The sequence below is a fragment of the Anopheles moucheti genome, chromosome 3, assembly GCF_943734755.1.
Source record: "Anopheles moucheti chromosome 3, idAnoMoucSN_F20_07, whole genome shotgun sequence".
In the NCBI taxonomy this organism is placed as follows: Eukaryota; Metazoa; Arthropoda; class Insecta; order Diptera; family Culicidae; genus Anopheles; species Anopheles moucheti.
This window is the reverse complement of record NC_069141.1, coordinates 9,421,042-9,439,479: the sequence shown is the minus strand read 5'-3', so window position 1 is coordinate 9,439,479 and position 18,438 is coordinate 9,421,042. Positions and strand designations below refer to the sequence as shown.

Sequence of the window (18,438 nt, the reverse complement as noted above, 5' to 3'; positions counted from 1 at the left end):
ACACAGCTGTCACCTTGCCCGTCGGACAAATGAAGCGTTGCCGTAGCGTTTCGTCACTCGTTCATCAGGCAGCACCAATCCGAGGCATGAAGTGTTTTTATAAAGGCTGTCATTTTTAATGGTTGGATTTCTCTAAGCCAGAAGCTGAAAGAAAGTAATTTTTCGCCCAAAAACGGCTTCTTTCTTTCAAGTTTTGCGTTTAAACTGGTGTGCAAAGGGTGCCAACAGCATCGGCCAGCCCAAATCACGTACAGACGATCGGAGCGGACGCGTTTGCCAGTCAAGAAAGTAGCAATAGCAGTCGATAATTGCGACGAAACACGGGTAAGGAGGACATGAATTTTTCTTGCCTTTCCCTTTCCTACTATTGCACACACTTCCTATTGTGTGTAGCAACATAGCTCTGAACCTCCCTCTCCACACCGAACGGGCTTTGCGATCCGAAACAAAAACGCTCGAAGCAACGGAAGCTGGGCTTGGAGAAAATTTTTGGTTTCATCTATTTGTGTCCAGGACCAGGGGTCCATGTTAGGTGTGAAAAGGTGTGTTGTGTGCAGTAGCAAATCCTTCGGTGACGGTGAATTGCTGATGAAACAGTGCGCTTACGAGCGACACTGATGTAAGCTGTCTCGAAAGCCAGCAACCCTCGGAAAGGTTGGACGGAATATGGTGTGAGAAGCGCAAAACAAAAGCGAATTGTTATACCAGCTCGCGAAAATGCCCCCTCCGTTTTTTTTGTTTTAGCTGACGATACGGAAAAAATACTAGAGATAAGATTTCGTCCCAGCTTTCCGAAACACGGTGGCTAATCTAATTTTACTTTTACACTGTGTTATTTTCTTCCATTGTTCTGTGCGATTCCATAATGGTCCCCCTATCTTGCCAATGGGTCAATGATGATGACGAAAACGCAACACAGAACCACCTAGGGTCTGTCTGGTGCTGCATCGTGTAAATAAGCGGTGTTAAAGAGGCTGCAGAGTGATTTCATTCGGTAACTTCAAGGAACGGCTAAAACCACATAACGCAGTAGGCAGCGAAACATCGTAGGCCCTTGGATCCAATGTCTAAACTAAACTCCCATGGGGCTACCGGGCTTAAGAATATTAATCTTGAAGAGGTAAGTAGCCACTGAAAAATATTGCTTTCGTATTGCGTATTGTTGTAAAACGGCATTGTTTCTTGCTTTTACTGCACCTGTCTGGATCACGATTGCTGTTGGCGCGCGGATGGACAACGAACGAAAATTAATCACCCCGCAGATATGGACCGATCTAGAAGCAGGGATAAAGCAGGTGTACAAAGGCGAACTGAGTTTAGGCATTGCACGCTACATGGAACTGTACACGTAAGTGCCAAACCGGAAGTGAACAGTGTAGACAGTTGTGTGTGTGTGTGTGTTTTTTTTTCTTCATTGCCTGTAACCGATCCGGAAATGAATGTTGGGATTGTCGCTAATCGGTTTGAGACAGTGCGTTTTTCTGGTTTTGTGTTGATGGTGCTGGATATGCGTAGAGTAGCTTAAGCAGTGAACGTGTAACTGTTGTAGCATATGAAAGGTCAAAACTAAGGAGACACGGTGTCGTGTTATGATGCAAAATTGAGTTCGATCAACCTTTCGTTTGTGTCTTTCCTTGACCTCTTGTAGTTGTAATATACAACGGTTCAACACAGGATAACGGGTGGTACATAGAGAATGAAGGAGATGCATAGCTGCAGTCAGTGGGACAGTGCGAAATAACCGGAGTCGTTTGGTGGGTTGTGATCAAAGCACAAACAGTTTGTAATGTACCCGTAATCCTCAGCAGCATGCACATTCAGCTCGCCTACTGAGCAAGATTGTGTGCTTTGTGGTCGACCACCAACCACACATATTGTGGGATTTTTACTCGCAAATGCTCACTGGGCCCTCGCAATGGTGGTTGCTATCAGGTTTACTCATTAAGGTGTTTTAAGTTGATACGTGCGTCGAGCATTGCGTGTTGATACAAAAGTGGTGTGTAACATGTTCACCTTTTGTCATCGTATGTTGGTGTGCGACCGCGTTTGGGGCTAAAAACAGCAATAAAAACACAAGTATTCGGTTCTCAACAAGTTCGTAACGAGATGACCAATGCGGAAGGCAAGGTTTTGTGGTTTTGTCCTATTAGACTGCACCGTGTAGTAGTAGTGTTTTCTGGGGAAGGAAGGAATGTCACAGAATCGTCTACTAATAGTATCTAAAGCATCACATAGCGATGATGGGAAGCTTTCGTCTAATAAGATATCTTAAGATATGAGCGCTATGAAACATTTTTGAAGACTAGTTTTTATTTATCCTGCGAATGTGTTAACGTGGAAGTGTTTTAGTGCCAATTTACAGCAGTGTTACAGCAGTTGCGTTGTATTGCTGCGTTTAATGCCGTTGTCTCGCATGTTTACCACCTACACTAGAGTGCGAGTGCATCTCTTTCTTTTAATGCGGTAGAATGTTGGTTCCCAATGTTGCATATTGATGCCGCTGCACAAACGATCAAAGCGAATTTCATTTCCTATAGAGATCAGTGCACTGTGCACATATGTGTATGCTGTTGCAGCCAATGTGTGGTGATCTATTTTTAAAGTTTCTATTTTCCTGATTGGAATTTTACCGCCGTAACCAGTACACCCGGTTGTGACGGTCAAACATGAGCTCAAATACGTCGTAGCCGTGAAGCGTTGATTCACGCAGGAGATCGCTATTGCTTCTGAAGTGACGAGACACAAAGCCGTGCAATAACTGCTGATTTCTTCAGTTCCCAAAACAATGATACGCTGTTATACTGTGCAATGTGAAGCACAATGAAACTGCTTGCACTGCCAAACTGACACAAAAGCTAGAAGGTTGGTTGTCATGGTAATGCTGGCAAAGCATAATATACAAAACAAAAAAGTTCTTTTGTTTGCTTTTTTGTTTAGCTTAGCATAGCTTGCTAAACGTGATGGTCTTACTGGTTCGATTTTTCGTTTATTGATTTAAATTTATGTTGTTTATATGTTTTAAAAAAATATTCACGTAAAAACCAATGAGATGTTGAAAGAATGGCCTGGGTTTCTCATTAACCTTTCTTGCATTGCAGACATGTCTACAATTATTGTACGAGTGTCCACCAGCAGCCGAATTCCCGCACGGGTTCGTCGAAGGTATCGAAAAAGGGCATTAGCGCACCGCCGGGCGGTGCCCAGCTGGTCGGCCAGGAACTGTACAAACGGTTGAAGGAGTTCCTCGAGAACTATCTCGTCCGGTTGCACCAGAATGGGATCGATCTGATGGGCGAGGAAGTGCTGAACTTCTACACCAAGCGCTGGGAGGATTATCAATTCTCGAGCAAGGTGCTGAACGGTGTATGCGCCTACCTCAACCGACACTGGGTGAAGCGCGAGTGCGAGGAGGGCCGGAAGGACGTGTACGAAATCTATCAGCTGGCGCTGGTAACCTGGCGGGGAAATTTGTTCAAGCATTTGAACAAGCAAGTGACCAACGCCGTACTGAAGCTGATCGAGCGTGAGCGCAATGGAGAAACGATCAACTCACGGCTGGTGTCCGGTGTCATCAACTGCTATGTGGAGCTGGGACTCAACGAGGACGATCCGCATGCAAAGGGCCAGAATTTGTCCGTGTACAAGGAAAGCTTCGAAAATATTTTCCTTGAAGACACCGAACGGTGAGACATCAGTGAAATTTTAACATTAGTGTCTTGCCAGATGCTAATAAGATTTTTGTCTATTTGTTTTAGATTCTATACGCGTGAAAGTGCCGACTTTTTGCGCGAAAATCCTGTCACCGAGTACATGAAACGGGTAGAGTTGCGTTTGAACGAGGAGCAGAAACGTGTACAGGTTTACCTGCATGAAAGTACATTGGATCGGCTGGCGGAAAAGTGTGAACGTGTGCTGATTCACAATCATCTCGATCAGTTCCGGACCGAGTTCCAGAATTTGCTGAACTCGGACAAGAACCAAGATTTGGGCCGAATGTACTCGTTGGTCGCTCGCATCAAGGCGGGTCTGTTCGAGCTGAAGGAGATCCTTGAAACACACATCCACAATCAGGGTCTGGCGGCTATAGAGAAGTGTGGAGATTCTGCTGTAAATGTATGCATTAATAACACACACAGTGAAGCGAACATAGGCCAATAATGATGTTTATTTTTTCTGTTTCTTTCCAAAAAGGACCCCAAAATTTACGTCCAAACCATACTGGAAGTTCACAAGAAATACAACGCATTGGTACTTACTGCTTTTAACAACGACAGCGGTTTCGTAGCGGCGCTCGATAAAGCGTGTGGCAAATTCATCAACACAAATGCTGTAACTGAGCTGAGCAGAAGCGCAAGCAAAAGTCCAGAGCTGCTCGCTAAGTATTGTGATTTACTGTTGAAGAAATCTAGCAAAAATCCTGAGGAAGCAGAACTGGAGGACACGCTGAATCAAGTGGTATGTGTTTCATGTTCATGTTTGGTCGTTACCCATTGTAACATATATATATATTCTGTTTCTCTTCTTACTGCTCCCGCGTTTTAGATGGTTGTGTTCAAATACATCGAAGACAAGGATGTTTTCCAAAAGTTTTACAGCAAGATGCTGGCGAAACGACTTTGCCAACACATGTCGGCTAGCGACGACGCGGAAGCATCGATGATATCGAAACTGAAACAGGCATGTGGCTTCGAATACACTAGCAAACTACAGCGAATGTTCCAGGACATCGGAGTGTCGAAGGATCTGAACGACCAGTACCGGAAGTATCTCGAGAAGCTGAGGGATACACGAAGCTCTGGACAGAACGAAATAGATTTCAGCATTCAGGTGCTATCGAGCGGCTCGTGGCCATTCGGTCAGGGCTTTACATTTTCCCTTCCGTTCGAGGTGCGATGAACTGTAGCAAAATGGCGATGTACTTATGTTCGCTAATGTGTTTTCGCTATTGAAATTCCCTTTTTTGCAGCTGGAACAATCGGTCCATCGATTCAACAATTTCTACGCCAAGCAACATTCCGGCCGTAAGCTGAACTGGTTGTACAATATGTGTCGCGGCGAACTCATTACAAACTGTTTCCGTATGCGATATACTCTGCAGGTATGGTACAAAGTGTGATTTCTCTTATCGCAAACATACAGTGATAAGTATTATTTTTCCATAACCAAACAGGCTAGCACCTTCCAAATGGCTGTCTTGCTGCAATTCAATGAGGAAACGGCCTGGAGCATCAAACAGTTGGGAGAAAACACTGGTAAATTCCGGTTTGCGCTGCATTATCTCTAGGTTTCTGTACTAATTTAAATGATTCTCTTGCCCACGTTTGCTAAGGTATCAACAATGAGAACCTTATACAAGTGCTTCCAATATTACTGAAGACAAAATTACTTAATTGCTACGAAGGTGAAGGAAAACTTCACCCAGATTCAACCATCGAGCTAAACAAGGACTTTAAGAAGTAAGTGTAAAATTGTTTCTTTATCGCTGGTAATATTAAAGTGATCTTGTCACGTACTATTTCTTCCTGCAGCCGTAAACTCCGCATCAACATAAACTTCCCGCTAAAGTCGGAACTGAAGGTGGAACAGGAAGCCACTCATAAGAACATCGAGGAAGATCGCAAGATACTCATACAGGCGGCCATCGTGCGTATAATGAAAATGCGAAAGATGCTCAACCACACGCAGCTCGTGAATGAGGTGTTGAATCAACTGTCCACACGATTTAAGCCCAAGATTCAAGTGATAAAGGTAAGTATTTCAAATTTAAATTCATCAGATGCGATGCGCACTTTTAACGTTCTTCTCTCCTGTCCTGTATAGAAATGTATCGATATTCTGATAGAGAAAGAATATCTAGAACGTCAGGAAGGACAAAAGGATACCTACAGCTATCTGGCTTGATCAGTGATAATTTTAATCAGTAGTGTAGTTATCTAAACACGTATTTTCAATATCAAGCATCCCAAAACTGAGCGTACGTAACTATTGAAACTCTAATGAAAAGAACGCCACTATGAAAATTAGAATTTAACGCCAGAACAAACAGTAGGAAAACGTATACAGGCGATGAACACCGTTGCATAAACAGGAGTTAGATTTAGCGTCTTTGCAAACCAATAGTAAGGGTTCAAACAAAGATAGCTTTGCGCCTTTCGGCGTCTGCTAGTTTAACGTGCATTGACAAAAAAACTCGTCGCGATGATGTTTGTAGCCGTTTTTGAGACATTAAAAGCCCGAATAATCGCGATCTGGGTTGTAACCTCGACTAGACCACGTGTGATGATGGGTATTGGGACAAGAATACGAACAAAAGAACGGCCAATGCAAGCTTTTTGCAATGTTGAACTAACAGTCGCAGAATAAGCGTAACGCTAATCGATATGAATCCTAGTACGAAAATAAATAATCTATAATATGTAAAGTTGCGCGGCCCGGTGGTGTATTGATAGCGACGCCGGTCTTCTGACGACAGGACCTGGTCCAAAAGCCAATCCGGACCGTTCACCCGCTGTAAGGACTGACTATCCCGGCTACGTGGTAAAATAAGTTTAGTAAGCCGCAAATTGCAGGCATATGACCTAGTAGGTTGTTACGCCGAAAAGAGAAGAAGTGTAAAGTTGCAAAACTCCATACAGAATAATAGTCTATGATTGTGTGCAAACCGCCCTCTCGCAGTACCCATGGGAGCCTTCTAAAACAAGAAGAGGCCCTTGCAATGACACCTGACAACAAGTCCCATTAGTGTGAACGCACATAAAACAGAGAGAGATTTATATATTTAGTAGAAACAAGTGGACGAATCATTTGCTAGTGCACCACGCTATGGATGAATGATTAAATTGGGAGATGTACGCTGGGTATAATCGTAAAACAAGGAAACAATGCCAGGTATTATCGGCTGCGCAGCTAGTAACGAGTGGGCGTAATGTATGTGCGTGGATGGTGTATTGTAGAGAGCAGTGCGAACAGAGTTTGAATAGAACTATAGGTAAATTTTGTTTGTAAAACTTTTTATTTGAAGGGATCGAACATATGGCACAACAACAAGCCCCGTTGGCTGGGCCACAAATCTGTTAACTTACACCATTCGGTTCTTCATCCCATGTGCAGTACTGATTTGCCGGCTATGCCACTAACATGCAAGGTTTTGTTTAGTTCAGGTTGTTTTGTTATGTGATTTTAGCTGAATTTTTGGAAACGTACCTTGTCGGCTTACCACCGCGTACCGATAATGTGTACAAGAAATACCTAAAACAAACAAAAAGCTTTGTTAAGAGCAGTATGCGGCGTTAGGATCTGTTTTCAGTCTCTCTGACTCCTTCACGTGCATGTGTGTAATGTTTGTGTTGAATGTTACTATATTTTGTTAATCTTAAAATGTGGCACACACTTACGGCCACAATCACAGCTGTTTCGTTACTCTGTTTTAAGAATGATTGGACTTTAATCTTGCTTTGTACCACACACCACGCTTGTTTATAGGTTCATTTTTGTTTCTATTTCTGCCAAACGATATATCGCGTAAAAGTAATGGGAGTCGCTCGGAACATCCTTACTATGTTAGTGTTTTCAACAGACCCAGGAAGACAGATGCAAGAGCATATCGCTCCATCCTTAAGAGAGGGTCCTTACGGATGCAGCGGTCCTCACGTCACTGCACTGAAACGCGCATGCTTGCCGTACGCTCAGTCATGTACCGCCTATACGTTGCAGAAAAGAACCGGTTCTGGCCTAACCGGAGTTAGTACTTGAATTCACTTGTAATGTGTAGCTTTAATAACAAAATTCATTTCGGTTCATCTGTAGTCTCTATTCAACCGTGTCCCCCCTTTCTGTTCAAGTAACAACTGGGGTTAGTAAAAAAAAGGTAAAAAAATCAAGAAGCGCCTAGAGAGTAAGAACAACTTAGCTACAATACGGCATGGTTAAAACAAGAAAGGAAAATTACTGCATACCAGAACTCATCACAACAGAAATTACTCGTGTATCATCGATCCAGCCAATGAAGAGAATAAAACAAAGGATCTAAACAACTAGATGCAGGTTACCACGTGTTGTGTTGTGAATATCTTACGGCGGATAACGGATTTTGATTAGTATCGATTTCAAGATGTAAGTTTAAGGGCTCTTTATAAAAATGTTATCGTCCATCCCAAGGTCAGGTCACCACACCGTTACTGTTTTTGTTGACCTCCTTCTTCCTATATTTGAACTTCAACACGCTCAATTTTATTTGGTCTCTATGTCATGTGGGCAATGTATTTCATCGGCAAGCTATGGTCCGTGGAATTGGATCCCAGTACTAGTTGCCACTGGTATGCACTACTTTTTTGAAAAACAAAACAGACATTTCGTTTGTGGAACTGTCAGTTAATATGACCTGCTCGGTGACACTGTCTATGGTCAGCTGTCAACACGAAATGTCAAATCGAGGTGAACCCAACAGCGAGCATACGCATTTTCAGGCATTTTCTCTCTTCACTACAACAGGTAAATTTCCTTCCAAAAACACTTTGAATTATAAACATTCTGTGAAAACTCGCCTAAATATTGAATCTGGTAATCGATTTGTAGCCATGAGTGGTCGCGAAGGTGGCAAAAAGAAGCCTCTGAAGGCACCGAAAAAGGAGCAGTCGGAAATGGACGACGACGATGTGGCGTTCAAACAGAAGCAGAAGGAGCAACAGAAAGCGCTCGATGCGGCTAAACAGAAGGCTTCCAAGGGAGGCCCGCTGCTTCAGGGTGGCATCAAGAAGTCGGGAAAGAAGTGATCGTACCGAGGGTGCTGGATCGAAGCGAAGCAACTAACCTTTAATTACCGCTGCCACTTCAATCGATGACCCGGAGGTTAGGTTCTCGGCAAACACACGTTTGCCGTACGCGGACCGTTTTTATATGTTAAGCTTCATCTTTCCGTTTTTACCGTATCGTGACGGGCTTTGTGGTTCATGATGTTTTGGTAAATAAACTTTCGCCTAATAATTGTACCGATTTGTTTATTTTCACTTCGAATAAATATGTGTTTATAGTTTAAGATTAGTTGTTAATGAACGACTCTTACAGATTGCCGTGGAAATGCTTGTGGGAAAAGGATTCTTTCATTGCACACGAGGAACTCTCGGTGGAGGAGCCGAGAGTTCACGTTGTCGTCAGTTGGGTGCTGGCACGAAATGATCGTAGTACGATTTGGTGAATTCAATCATCAAGTCTAGCATGGCGTGAGGTACGAAATCAGGATTACCTTGGCCACCCTCAATCCTTCCGTCGGCGGTGTAGCGCATGTAGCTGGCAATTGTCGTTTCCGGTGGAACTACCGCTCCATCCTCGACAATACAGTTATCCTTCAGCATGCATCGACGACCCTGTGGGGTGGGAAGAATCAAAGGTACGTTATAAGTCATGTGGTTGATATTGATCTTCGCGAGTTTCTTCTTCTACTTACTATCACAGCATTCTTGCCAATGTAAACGTACGATCCGATCGATGCCGCAGACACAACGGCACCCTCACCAATAAACACATGATCGCCGATTTGAAGTGGGAAAAATGCCACTCCCTTGCTAAACTGTTTGTACGGTGGTCGAACGACGGATCCCTTCGAAATGACACAGTATCTGCCAGTGCGTACGGCAGCCAAATCTCCACGAATGATGGCTCCACTCTGCACGATTACCTTGCCATGTAGGACGATGTTTTGTGAGCCGCACAGTACAGTCTGGCGACTAACCTTGTTCCCAGATGCAGTTTCCACGTACTCTTCCTTGCTGTAGTACGTATTAAGGGCTTCCATCGCTGGCGAAATTATAGGGGAAACGAATCGTCAGCTAATAGCTAATTTGGCCATAACAACGTTTGTGGAAAAGATAAATACTTTACTCCATAAATCCAGGAACAAGTCGAACCTAAACAATTCCCCAACTTTCCACAACAAATTTTGAAGCGTATATAAAGAAGGTCGGTTCATAGCATTTTCATCCGCTTGTTGTTTTGACAGTTTGGTGTAAATTCGTGCATCAGGCGAAACAACACATTGACACATACGAAATCTTTCCGTCGGTTGGAACGAAATTCCTTACAATCCAGCTGTTTTCAGATTTCCGATACCAAGAAAGCATGAATTTCAAGAGATAACATGTATGTCCCCATATTTTGTCGCTTGGGCCATCACTACGCATATTATCAAACTCATCTCACTTCATCTCACTTACACAACCGATCGTGCTCATGAGTTTGATAGTGTGCGTAGTGATGGCCCAAGCAACAAAATATACACGCTGGAGAGATAAACATTGAACCTCCTGCTAATACATGCTCTCTTGGTGTCAGAAATCTGAAAACGGCTGCTTTGTATGGGATTTCGTACGGGAGAGTTTGAAAATGAAAACAATGGTGATGGATGCGGCGCTCCTGGATGGCGTTTGGATAATCGCGGAGCAACGAAGCGAAGGGAGTGAAAATTGCAAAAACCATTTCTTTCTTCACAGAAGTCACATAACATCTTGCTTATCTTACGGAAATTTATTTTTAATTCACTTCAACTAGAAATTATTTAAATAATAATACAAAAACGCTACATAATCTTCAGAAATGTATACATATTTGTACAGTGTTCATAAACATAAATTCGCGTTTTATTCAGTTGGTTCGTCGATTTGGTTGTAAACGTTCGACATTTGGTTGTAAACATAATGAAATAACGTTTATCGTGTAAATAAAGCTTTTTTATCGTATTACCTAACCGAAAGCATTCGAACCCGATTGGAACATTTTCAACAACGCCGTAATGTTTCGAATTTCCTTCCTTTCCTGACGGTGTGCTACAATTCGTACGGGCGTGCAAAAGCCGCCCCACAGTCGGCCCACGGACAGTGAAAGGATAGTGTACCAGTATTAAGCAGCTCGTGCACTTTCACATGACTATGGCGTGTGTAGGAACATCCTGACTGTCTCCTGCTGCAACGTTCTTTCCATCCTCATTTGGCACTTGGTGGCGATCGCAAGGAGCTTCCTTCTCCACCGTGATATTTCTCGTGCTCTGTTAGATGCCGCTCATTGAAGTACAGCTTCTTGCAATCGGGATGCACGCAGGAATAAACTCTTACCGAAGAATCAACTCCGGTGGTGGTAGAGGCGCTATTGGCAGCTGGCAAACCCTCCTCAACCGATCCGGTAGGTTCATCCTGTAATAAACACCGTAGCACTGTCACACTCGAGCCAAACGATAGAGCAACTACTGCTGTATCACTATTTTCTTACGGGAAATCGTTTTTTTTCGGGAAAGTAGATTAATTACACGTTCTTCGTACTATTCACTGTTAATTTCGCATTGTCCAGCAAGCTTGCGAAGCGTTAACAACTTGTTTACATTCAAAACGTCAAATCAACACGACGGAAAGTTTGAGCGAGCTGAAGAAAGCTTTCCGTTTCATCCAATGCAATAAATAGTTGGCAGTTTCGCATTTGAATTTATCAATGTTTAGCAAATAAGTAGAGAAAAGGTCCAAGTAAAATGCCGAATTGTTTCTATGTTTCCTAGAAAGACGAAAGAGCGGTGGATGTTTTAGTACGAGGTATTCCTTACCACGCTCACTCGTAAGCTTTGGATGGCAAACAGGTGGCTTCGGATTAACTATCCGTATACAATTCTCGGGCCGATTTAATGCCCCAAAGTGTACGATGACGCTGGTGCTGCTTTGACTTCCGGAACTTTGTGTCCGTCCCGTGCAACCAATCGAGATACCCGAACGTTCCGAAGCACTCAGTAAATCTGTAAACATACAACAAACATTCATATAAAGCTGTGCAAGAATATCCCTCATACAGCAGATTGGCTTGTTGATTCATACTTCGCGTGATGATAATCGTGGTACTCGGAGCTGGGTAAGAACAGCAAATGGTAGCCACAATGATCCCGAATCGTGTTAAAGATTACCAACGGAAACCAGATGACAGTGGTGAAGATGTGCGCCTTCATGAGCTGTATGCCGATCATTGGCGGGATCATGTTGCTGATGATGTGCTCGATCGGATGGCAGTACATAGCGGTCCAAGCAAACGGTGCCGTCCATTCGTGGTGCTTTTTATGGACCAGTTTGTATAATGGCTTGAGGTGCAAGAATCGATGCACGTAGTAAAATCCAATCTCGGCGAAGAAGACACACACGACCAGATCGCGCAAGATCACACCCACCGAGGGTAGCGTGCGTACGTTCGGCACCGAACCACGGATTGTTCCATAGTAGCCAGCAAACGTTAACGGGATACCAATCACCGTTTGATTGAACAAGATTGTCTTCATCACCCGCCGCAGATCGTGCGATTCTATCGGTTCATTGTTACCGGGTTGCGTTTTTTATCTACGCAAAAACGCCGGCCTGTTGGTGATTGGCTGTGGAACGGAACTTTCACATACGGCTTGCGGGATGTTATCGCCTAAAAGTCTCGACACTTGGTTCGCTGCAGCAGATCGTTTCTTACGTAATGCAGCAAGGATACCACCGCTGTCCCTGATCGCCGCGGACGTGGGCACAATACCACAGGCCCGAGTTGTCCGGAAGGAAGTTTCAGCATCGTGTAATCCTTCTTCTTTTTCCAGCTTTGATCCACGGTGAACGATACGCTTTTACGTTGGCTACAAGGATCGCTTATCGTGCGTACGTTTGCGTAGCGTACAACTGCGGAATGAAGAAAAAAGAACTTATTGCAGTTATTCGTACGCAGAGCAATCCGGTTTTTGCCGGAAAACAAAGATAGTCGGTGCGAAAATTTACACAATGGAGTAGAAATCAAGATGGCCGAGGCCATCACTACGCATATTATCAAACTCATCTCACTTCATCTCACTTACACAACCGATCGTGCTCATGAGTTTGATAGTGTGCGTAGTGATGGCCCAAGCAACAAAATATGCACGCTGGAGAGATAAACATTGTACCTCCTGCTAATACATGCTCTCTTGGTGTCAGAAATCTGAAAACAGCTGCTTTGTATGGGATTTCGTACGGGAGAGTTTGAAAATGAAAACAATGGTGATGGATGCGGCGCTCCTGGATGGCGTTTGGAATAATCGTGGAGCAACGAAGCGACGTGAGTGAAAATTGCAAAATGCATTTCTTTCTTCACAGAAGTCACATAACATCTTGTATATTTTACGGAAATTCGTTTTTAATTCACTTCAACTGGAAATTATTTAAATATTAATACAAAAACGCTACATAATCTTTAGAAATGTATACACATTTGTACAGTGTTCATAAACATAAATTCGCTTTTTATTCAGTTGGTTCGTCGATTTGGATTTTGTACATTTAGTTGTAAACATAATGAAATAACGTTTATCGTGTAAATAAAGCTTTTTTATCGTATTACCTAACCGTTAGCATTCGAACCCGATAGGACCATTTTCAACAACGCCGTAACGTTTCGGATTTCCTTCCTTTCCTGACGGTGTGCTACAATTCGTACGAGCGTGCAAAAGCCGCCCCACAGTCGGCCCACGGACAGTGAGAGGATAGTGTACCAGTATTTAGCAGCTCGTGCGCTTTCACATGACTATGCCGTGTGTAGAAACGTCCTGACTGTTTAGGAACGTCCTGTGGCGATCGCAAGGAGCTTCCTTCTCCACCGTGAAATTTCTCGTGCTCTGTTAGATGCCGCTCATTGAAGTACAGCTTCTTGCAACCGGCATGCACGCAGGAATAAACTCTTACCGAAGAATCAACTCCGGTGGTGATAGAGGCTCTATTGGCAGCTGGCAAACCCTCCTCAACCGATCCGGTAGGTTCATCCTGTAATAAACACCGTAGCACTGTCACACTCGAGCCAATCGATAAAACAACTACTGCTGTATCAATATTTTCTTACGGGAAATCGTCTATTTCGGGAAAGTAGAATACTTACACGTTCTTCGTACTATTCACCGTTAATTTCACATTGTCCAGCAAGCTTGCGAAGCGTTAACAACTTGTTTACATTCAAAACGTCAAATCAACACGGAAAGTTTGAGCGAGCTGAAGGAAGCTTACCGTTTCATCCAATGCAATCAATAGTTGGCAGTTTCGCATTTGAATTTATCAATGTTTAGCAAATAAGTAGAGAAACGGTCCAAGTAAAATGCCGATTTGTTTCTATGTTTCCTCGAAAGACGAAAGAGCGATGGATGTTTTAGTACGAGGTATTCCTTACCACGCTTACCATGGCAGTACATAGCGGTCCAAGCAAACGGTGCCGTCCATTCGTGGTGCTTTTTATGGACCAGTTTGTACAGTGGCTCGAGGTGCAAGAATCGATGCATGTAGTAAAATCCAATCTCAGCAAAGAAGACACACACGACCAGATCGCGCAAGATCACACCCACCGAGGATACCGTGCGTACGTCCGGCACCGAACCACGGATTGTTCCATAGTAGCCAGCAAACGTTAACGGGATACCAATCACCGTTTGATTGAACAAGATTGTCTTCATCACCCGCCGCAGATCGTGCGATTCTATCGGTTCATTGTTACCGGGTTGCGTTTTGTATCTACGCAAAAACGCCGGCCTGTTGGTGATTGGCTGTGGAACGGAACTTTCACATACGGCTTGCGGGATGTTATCACCCAAAAGTCTCGACAGTTGGTTCGCTGCATCAGATCGTTTCTTACGTAATGCAGCAAGGATATCACCGCTGTCCCTGATCGCCACGGACGTGGGAACAATATCACAGGCCCGAGTTGTCCGGAAGGAAGTTTCAGCATCGTGTAATCCTTCTTCTTTTTCCAGCTTTGATCCACGGTGAACGATACGCTTTTACGTTGGCTACAAGGATCGCTTATCGTGCGTACGTTTGCGTAGCATACAACTGCGAGATGAAGAAAAAAGAACTTATTGCAGTTATTCGTACGCAGAGCAATCCGTTTTTTGCCGAAAACAAAGTTAGTTGGTGCGAAAATATACGCAATGGAGTAGAAATCATTTTTCTTTGCCTTTGTCGCCATATTTTGTCGCTTGGGCCATCACTACGCATATTATCAAACTCAGCTCACTTCATCTCACTTACACAACCGATCGTGCTCATGAGTTTGATGGTATGCGTAGTGATGGCCCAAGCAACAAAATATGCACGCTGGAGAGATAAACATTGAACCTCCTGCTAATACATGCTCTCTTGGTGTCAGAAATCTGAAAACAGCTGCTTTGTATGGGATTTCGTACGGGAGAGTTTGAAAATGAAAACAATGGTGATGGATGCGGCGCTCCTGGATGGCGTTTGGCGTTTAATTGCGGAGCAACGAAGCGACGTGAGCGAAAATTGCAAAAAGCATTTCTTTCTTCACAGAAGTCACATAACATCTTGTTTATTTTACGGAAATTCGTTATTTAATTCACTTCAACTAGAAATTATTTAAATAATAATACAAAAACGCTACATAATCTTTAGAAATGTATACATATTTGTACAGTGTTTATAAACATAAATTCGCTTTTTATTCAGTTGGTTCGTCGATTTGGATTTTGTACAATCAGTTGTAAACATAATGAAATAACGTTTATCGTGTAAATAAAGCTTTTTCTATCGTATTACCCAACCGTTAGCATTCGAACCCGATTGGACCATTTTCAACAGCGCTGTAACGTTTCGAATTTCCTTCCTTTCCTGACGGTGTGCTACAATTCGTACGAGCGTGCAAAAGCCGCCCCACAGTCGGCCCACGGACAGTGAAAGGATAGTGTACCGGTATTTAGCAGCTCGTGCGCTTTCACATGACTATGGCGTGTGTAGGAACGTCCTGACTGTCTCCTGCTGCAACGTTCTTTCCATCTTCATTTGTCACTTGGTGGCGATCGCAAGGAGCTTCCTTCTCCACCGTGATATTTCTCGTGCTCTGTTAGATGCCGCTCATTGAAGTACAGCTTCTTGCAACCGGCATGCACGCAGGAATAAACTCTTACCGAAGAATCAACTCCGGTGGTGGTAAAGGCTCTATTGGCAGCTGACAAACCCTCCCCAACCGATCCGGTAGGTTCATCCTGTAACAAACACCGTAGCACTGTCACACTCGAGCCAAACGATAAAACCACTATTGCTGTATCACTATTTTCTTACGGGAAATCGTCTTTTTCGGGAAAGTAGAATAATTACACGTTCTTCATACTGTTCACTGCCATTTTCGCATTGTCCAGCAAGCTTGCGAAGCGTGAACAACTTGTTTACATTCAAAACGTCAAATCAACACGACGGAAAGTTTGAGCGAGCTGAAGGAAGCTTTCCGTTTCATCCATCTCACACAAGCGATCGTGCTCATGAGTTTGATAGTATGCGTAGTGATGGCTCAGGTGACGAAATATGCACGCTGAAGCGACATACATGTTACCTCTATGGCTTGGATGCTCTCTTGGTGTCAGAAATTTGAAAACGGCTGCTTTGTATGAGATTTCGTATGACGCTCGATGATAACATGTGAGAGCGGAACAGCTGTGAGCACGCTGCAGAGGAATTGATGTTACCTCTATGGCTTGGATGCTCTCTTGGTGTCAGAAATCTGAAAACCACTGGTTTGTATGGGATTTCGTATCAGCGAGAAAGTTGGAAAGTTGGAGCGCGAGATGAGGGAGACTTCCCATTTCATCCATCTCACTTGCGCTAGCGATCGCTCTCACAGGTACAAGCAATACAAGCAATGCATCAAAGGTAATTGGAGTTTAAAGTTAAAAAAATATCCAGTTATCCGGTTAATCCGGCATTTTATGGTAAACCAAAGCTTGTGGAATGGGGAAAAAGGAATAAAACGATCAAAACCAAATGACAACGGGTTTTCGCAGACTCACATTTTTTCGGTTATTTTGCAATATTTATATCTCTTGTCGTCATGGAATGTCCGGGGGTTTAGAAATATTCCATATATAAATATATTCCATAAATATTCCACATTGTTATTTCCATAACTAGTCAAGGGGCACTAGTCAAGCTGTCCTTCAACTCCAGACGGCTTCGTTCTCCAATCATTTTGGAACTTTCTTTCGGATAGTAGCACATATATTTGAAGTCAAAGTATTCAGTTGTTTACTTCCTTTATTATGCAGGGAGTAGTACTTTTTTGCTAGACAGCTTTCTATATAACAGGTTTACGATACGTCGAGCGGTATTATTATTGACGAACAGAATGTACGGATAACGAAACAAACGGGATGGAAAATTTGTTTTATTCGAAAATGAAGAACAAGGGTGTTAGTGTTATTGAATGCCTGAAGGACATTTAGTCACCGTAATACAACGATAAAACAAACCAACAGATACGAAGTCGAAGTTACCAACAAGTATCGGTTTGTTGGGAATAATTATTAGTACACCGTGTTAACAGCACTATCCACCCACATACCTTCTTTTTGTAATGGTTTTTAGCAATTATTGATTGGTGTTGGGGTTGTTTCGAGCGCATCGCTTCTGCATTGTTAATCTTTGACCCTTTTTTCGTGTATAAAAAAGATGTTGTTGCAATCTAGCAATCTATCTAGCAATAATAAATAACTTCCTTCTGACGCCGTTGTTACTTCACACCGGTACTACTGCTAACGGGGGATTTTGTCGCGCTTGGACGCGACGTCTTACTATAATGGGGGTTGGTATTATATACAGCAAATGAGGACAGTTGGAAGAAGACCGGTTTGTCTCTACTTTCTACACAGCTTAAACAATCTATTCATGCTGCCCTCTCGCGGATGGACGAGTGTCCAAGCTTCACGACTGCGCACGGAATGGATATGAGTTCTTATAATGATGATGATGACGATGATCCTTAACGTTTCGTTTATGAGATGATTGACCGCGATCGTTTTAGATACGCTCTCCTAACCTGCTCCCGATCTGACTAAAGCCGTGTGTGGTTTCATCTTATTCAAAAAAGCATAAAAAATCTACCAGCACTAACAAACGAACGAACAAACAACCGGTAAGACGACGACTCATCTTCCAGACCAATGGAGCGGGAGAGTACCGACTTAATTCTTCCTTATTTTTGGCACGATATATTCACAACGAACACGGTGTTGCAGCGCTGCGTGCCGAAGGTTCACCGTGCCGGTGCACACGGAACAATGTACGGTTGAACCGACGACGATTCGCTACCGTCAGCGCTCTCGTTTGTCTCCTCCAGCACCTTCTGACTGAGGCTAAGGGAACCGACACCCCCAGTGCTACTGCATCCATCAACAGCACCACCGCCACTAGTAGCATCGGTGAGATCCATCGGTTTCCCTCCTTTTGGACCGATCGTACGGAAGTTCGGGAACCGATGATGGTGATGATGATGGTGATGGTGATCCTTCCGTTGCTCCTTTCCGAAAGCTTTTTTACCACCGCCCTTACGTGCACCGTTGGCGACCCTGGCCGTACTAGCGGCCAGTGTGGACACGGAGCTCCATGCCATTGCTGGCGGCAGCATACCGTGCTCGATGAGCGC

At 43.6% G+C, this 18,438-nt stretch overlaps 3 protein-coding genes and 1 pseudogene across 4 annotated transcripts; 2 read left to right on the top strand and 2 right to left on the bottom strand.

Annotated features, from left to right (window-relative positions):
- The first annotated feature begins 127 nt into the window (after window positions 1–127).
- LOC128301753 (cullin-1) lies at window positions 128–7,469 on the top strand. The gene is made up of 12 exons (XM_053038374.1): window positions 128–324; window positions 920–1,120; window positions 1,263–1,348; window positions 3,099–3,683; window positions 3,756–4,113; window positions 4,192–4,455; window positions 4,543–4,887; window positions 4,967–5,098; window positions 5,171–5,252; window positions 5,330–5,456; window positions 5,529–5,748; window positions 5,821–7,469. Exons 2-12 carry the CDS (start codon window positions 1,064–1,066, stop codon window positions 5,899–5,901), a joined length of 2,337 nt encoding a protein of 778 aa, XP_052894334.1. The 5' UTR covers window positions 128–324; window positions 920–1,063; the 3' UTR covers window positions 5,902–7,469.
- A 951-nt stretch (window positions 7,470–8,420) lies between these two features.
- Window positions 8,421–8,987, top strand: LOC128302233 (translation machinery-associated protein 7 homolog). The gene is made up of 2 exons (XM_053039007.1): window positions 8,421–8,490; window positions 8,575–8,987. The coding sequence occupies exons 1-2, from the start codon at window positions 8,421–8,423 to the stop codon at window positions 8,769–8,771; spliced, it is 267 nt and encodes an 88-aa protein (XP_052894967.1). The 3' UTR covers window positions 8,772–8,987.
- Window positions 8,988–8,990: 3 nt separating this feature from the next.
- On the bottom strand, window positions 8,991–9,988 carry LOC128302232 (dynactin subunit 5). 2 transcript variants are annotated; one of them, XM_053039005.1, is made up of 3 exons: window positions 9,877–9,988; window positions 9,443–9,792; window positions 8,991–9,362 (listed from the first exon to the last, which is right to left on the bottom strand). In XM_053039005.1, exons 1-3 carry the CDS (start codon window positions 9,962–9,964, stop codon window positions 9,150–9,152), a joined length of 651 nt encoding a protein of 216 aa, XP_052894965.1. In that variant the 5' UTR covers window positions 9,965–9,988; the 3' UTR covers window positions 8,991–9,149. The 2 variants fall into 2 exon arrangements, with proteins under 2 accessions (XP_052894965.1, XP_052894966.1); XM_053039006.1 differs by having other exon boundaries at window positions 9,872–9,980.
- A 1,407-nt stretch (window positions 9,989–11,395) lies between these two features.
- Window positions 11,396–18,405, bottom strand: LOC128306002 (fatty acid hydroxylase domain-containing protein 2-like; annotated as a pseudogene).
- Window positions 18,406–18,438: the final 33 nt, after the last annotated feature.

Coding starts and splice junctions, on each gene's coding strand:
- LOC128301753 (XM_053038374.1), top strand. CDS start 1,064: ATGTCTAAACTAAACTCCCATGGGGCTACCGGGCTTAAGAATATTAAT. Junction 4,114..4,191: donor GTGGAGATTCTGCTGTAAAT/GTATGCATTAAT, acceptor CTTTCCAAAAAG/GACCCCAAAATTTACGTCCA. Junction 5,749..5,820: donor CCAAGATTCAAGTGATAAAG/GTAAGTATTTCA, acceptor TGTCCTGTATAG/AAATGTATCGATATTCTGAT.
- LOC128302233 (XM_053039007.1), top strand. CDS start 8,421: ATGTCAAATCGAGGTGAACCCAACAGCGAGCATACGCATTTTCAGGCA. Junction 8,491..8,574: donor TTCTCTCTTCACTACAACAG/GTAAATTTCCTT, acceptor ATCGATTTGTAG/CCATGAGTGGTCGCGAAGGT.
- LOC128302232 (XM_053039005.1), bottom strand. CDS start 9,964: ATGAACCGACCTTCTTTATATACGCTTCAAAATTTGTTGTGGAAAGTT. Junction 9,793..9,876: donor CTTGTTCCTGGATTTATGGA/GTAAAGTATTTA, acceptor TAATTTCGCCAG/CGATGGAAGCCCTTAATACG. Junction 9,363..9,442: donor TTGGCAAGAATGCTGTGATA/GTAAGTAGAAGA, acceptor CCCACCCCACAG/GGTCGTCGATGCATGCTGAA.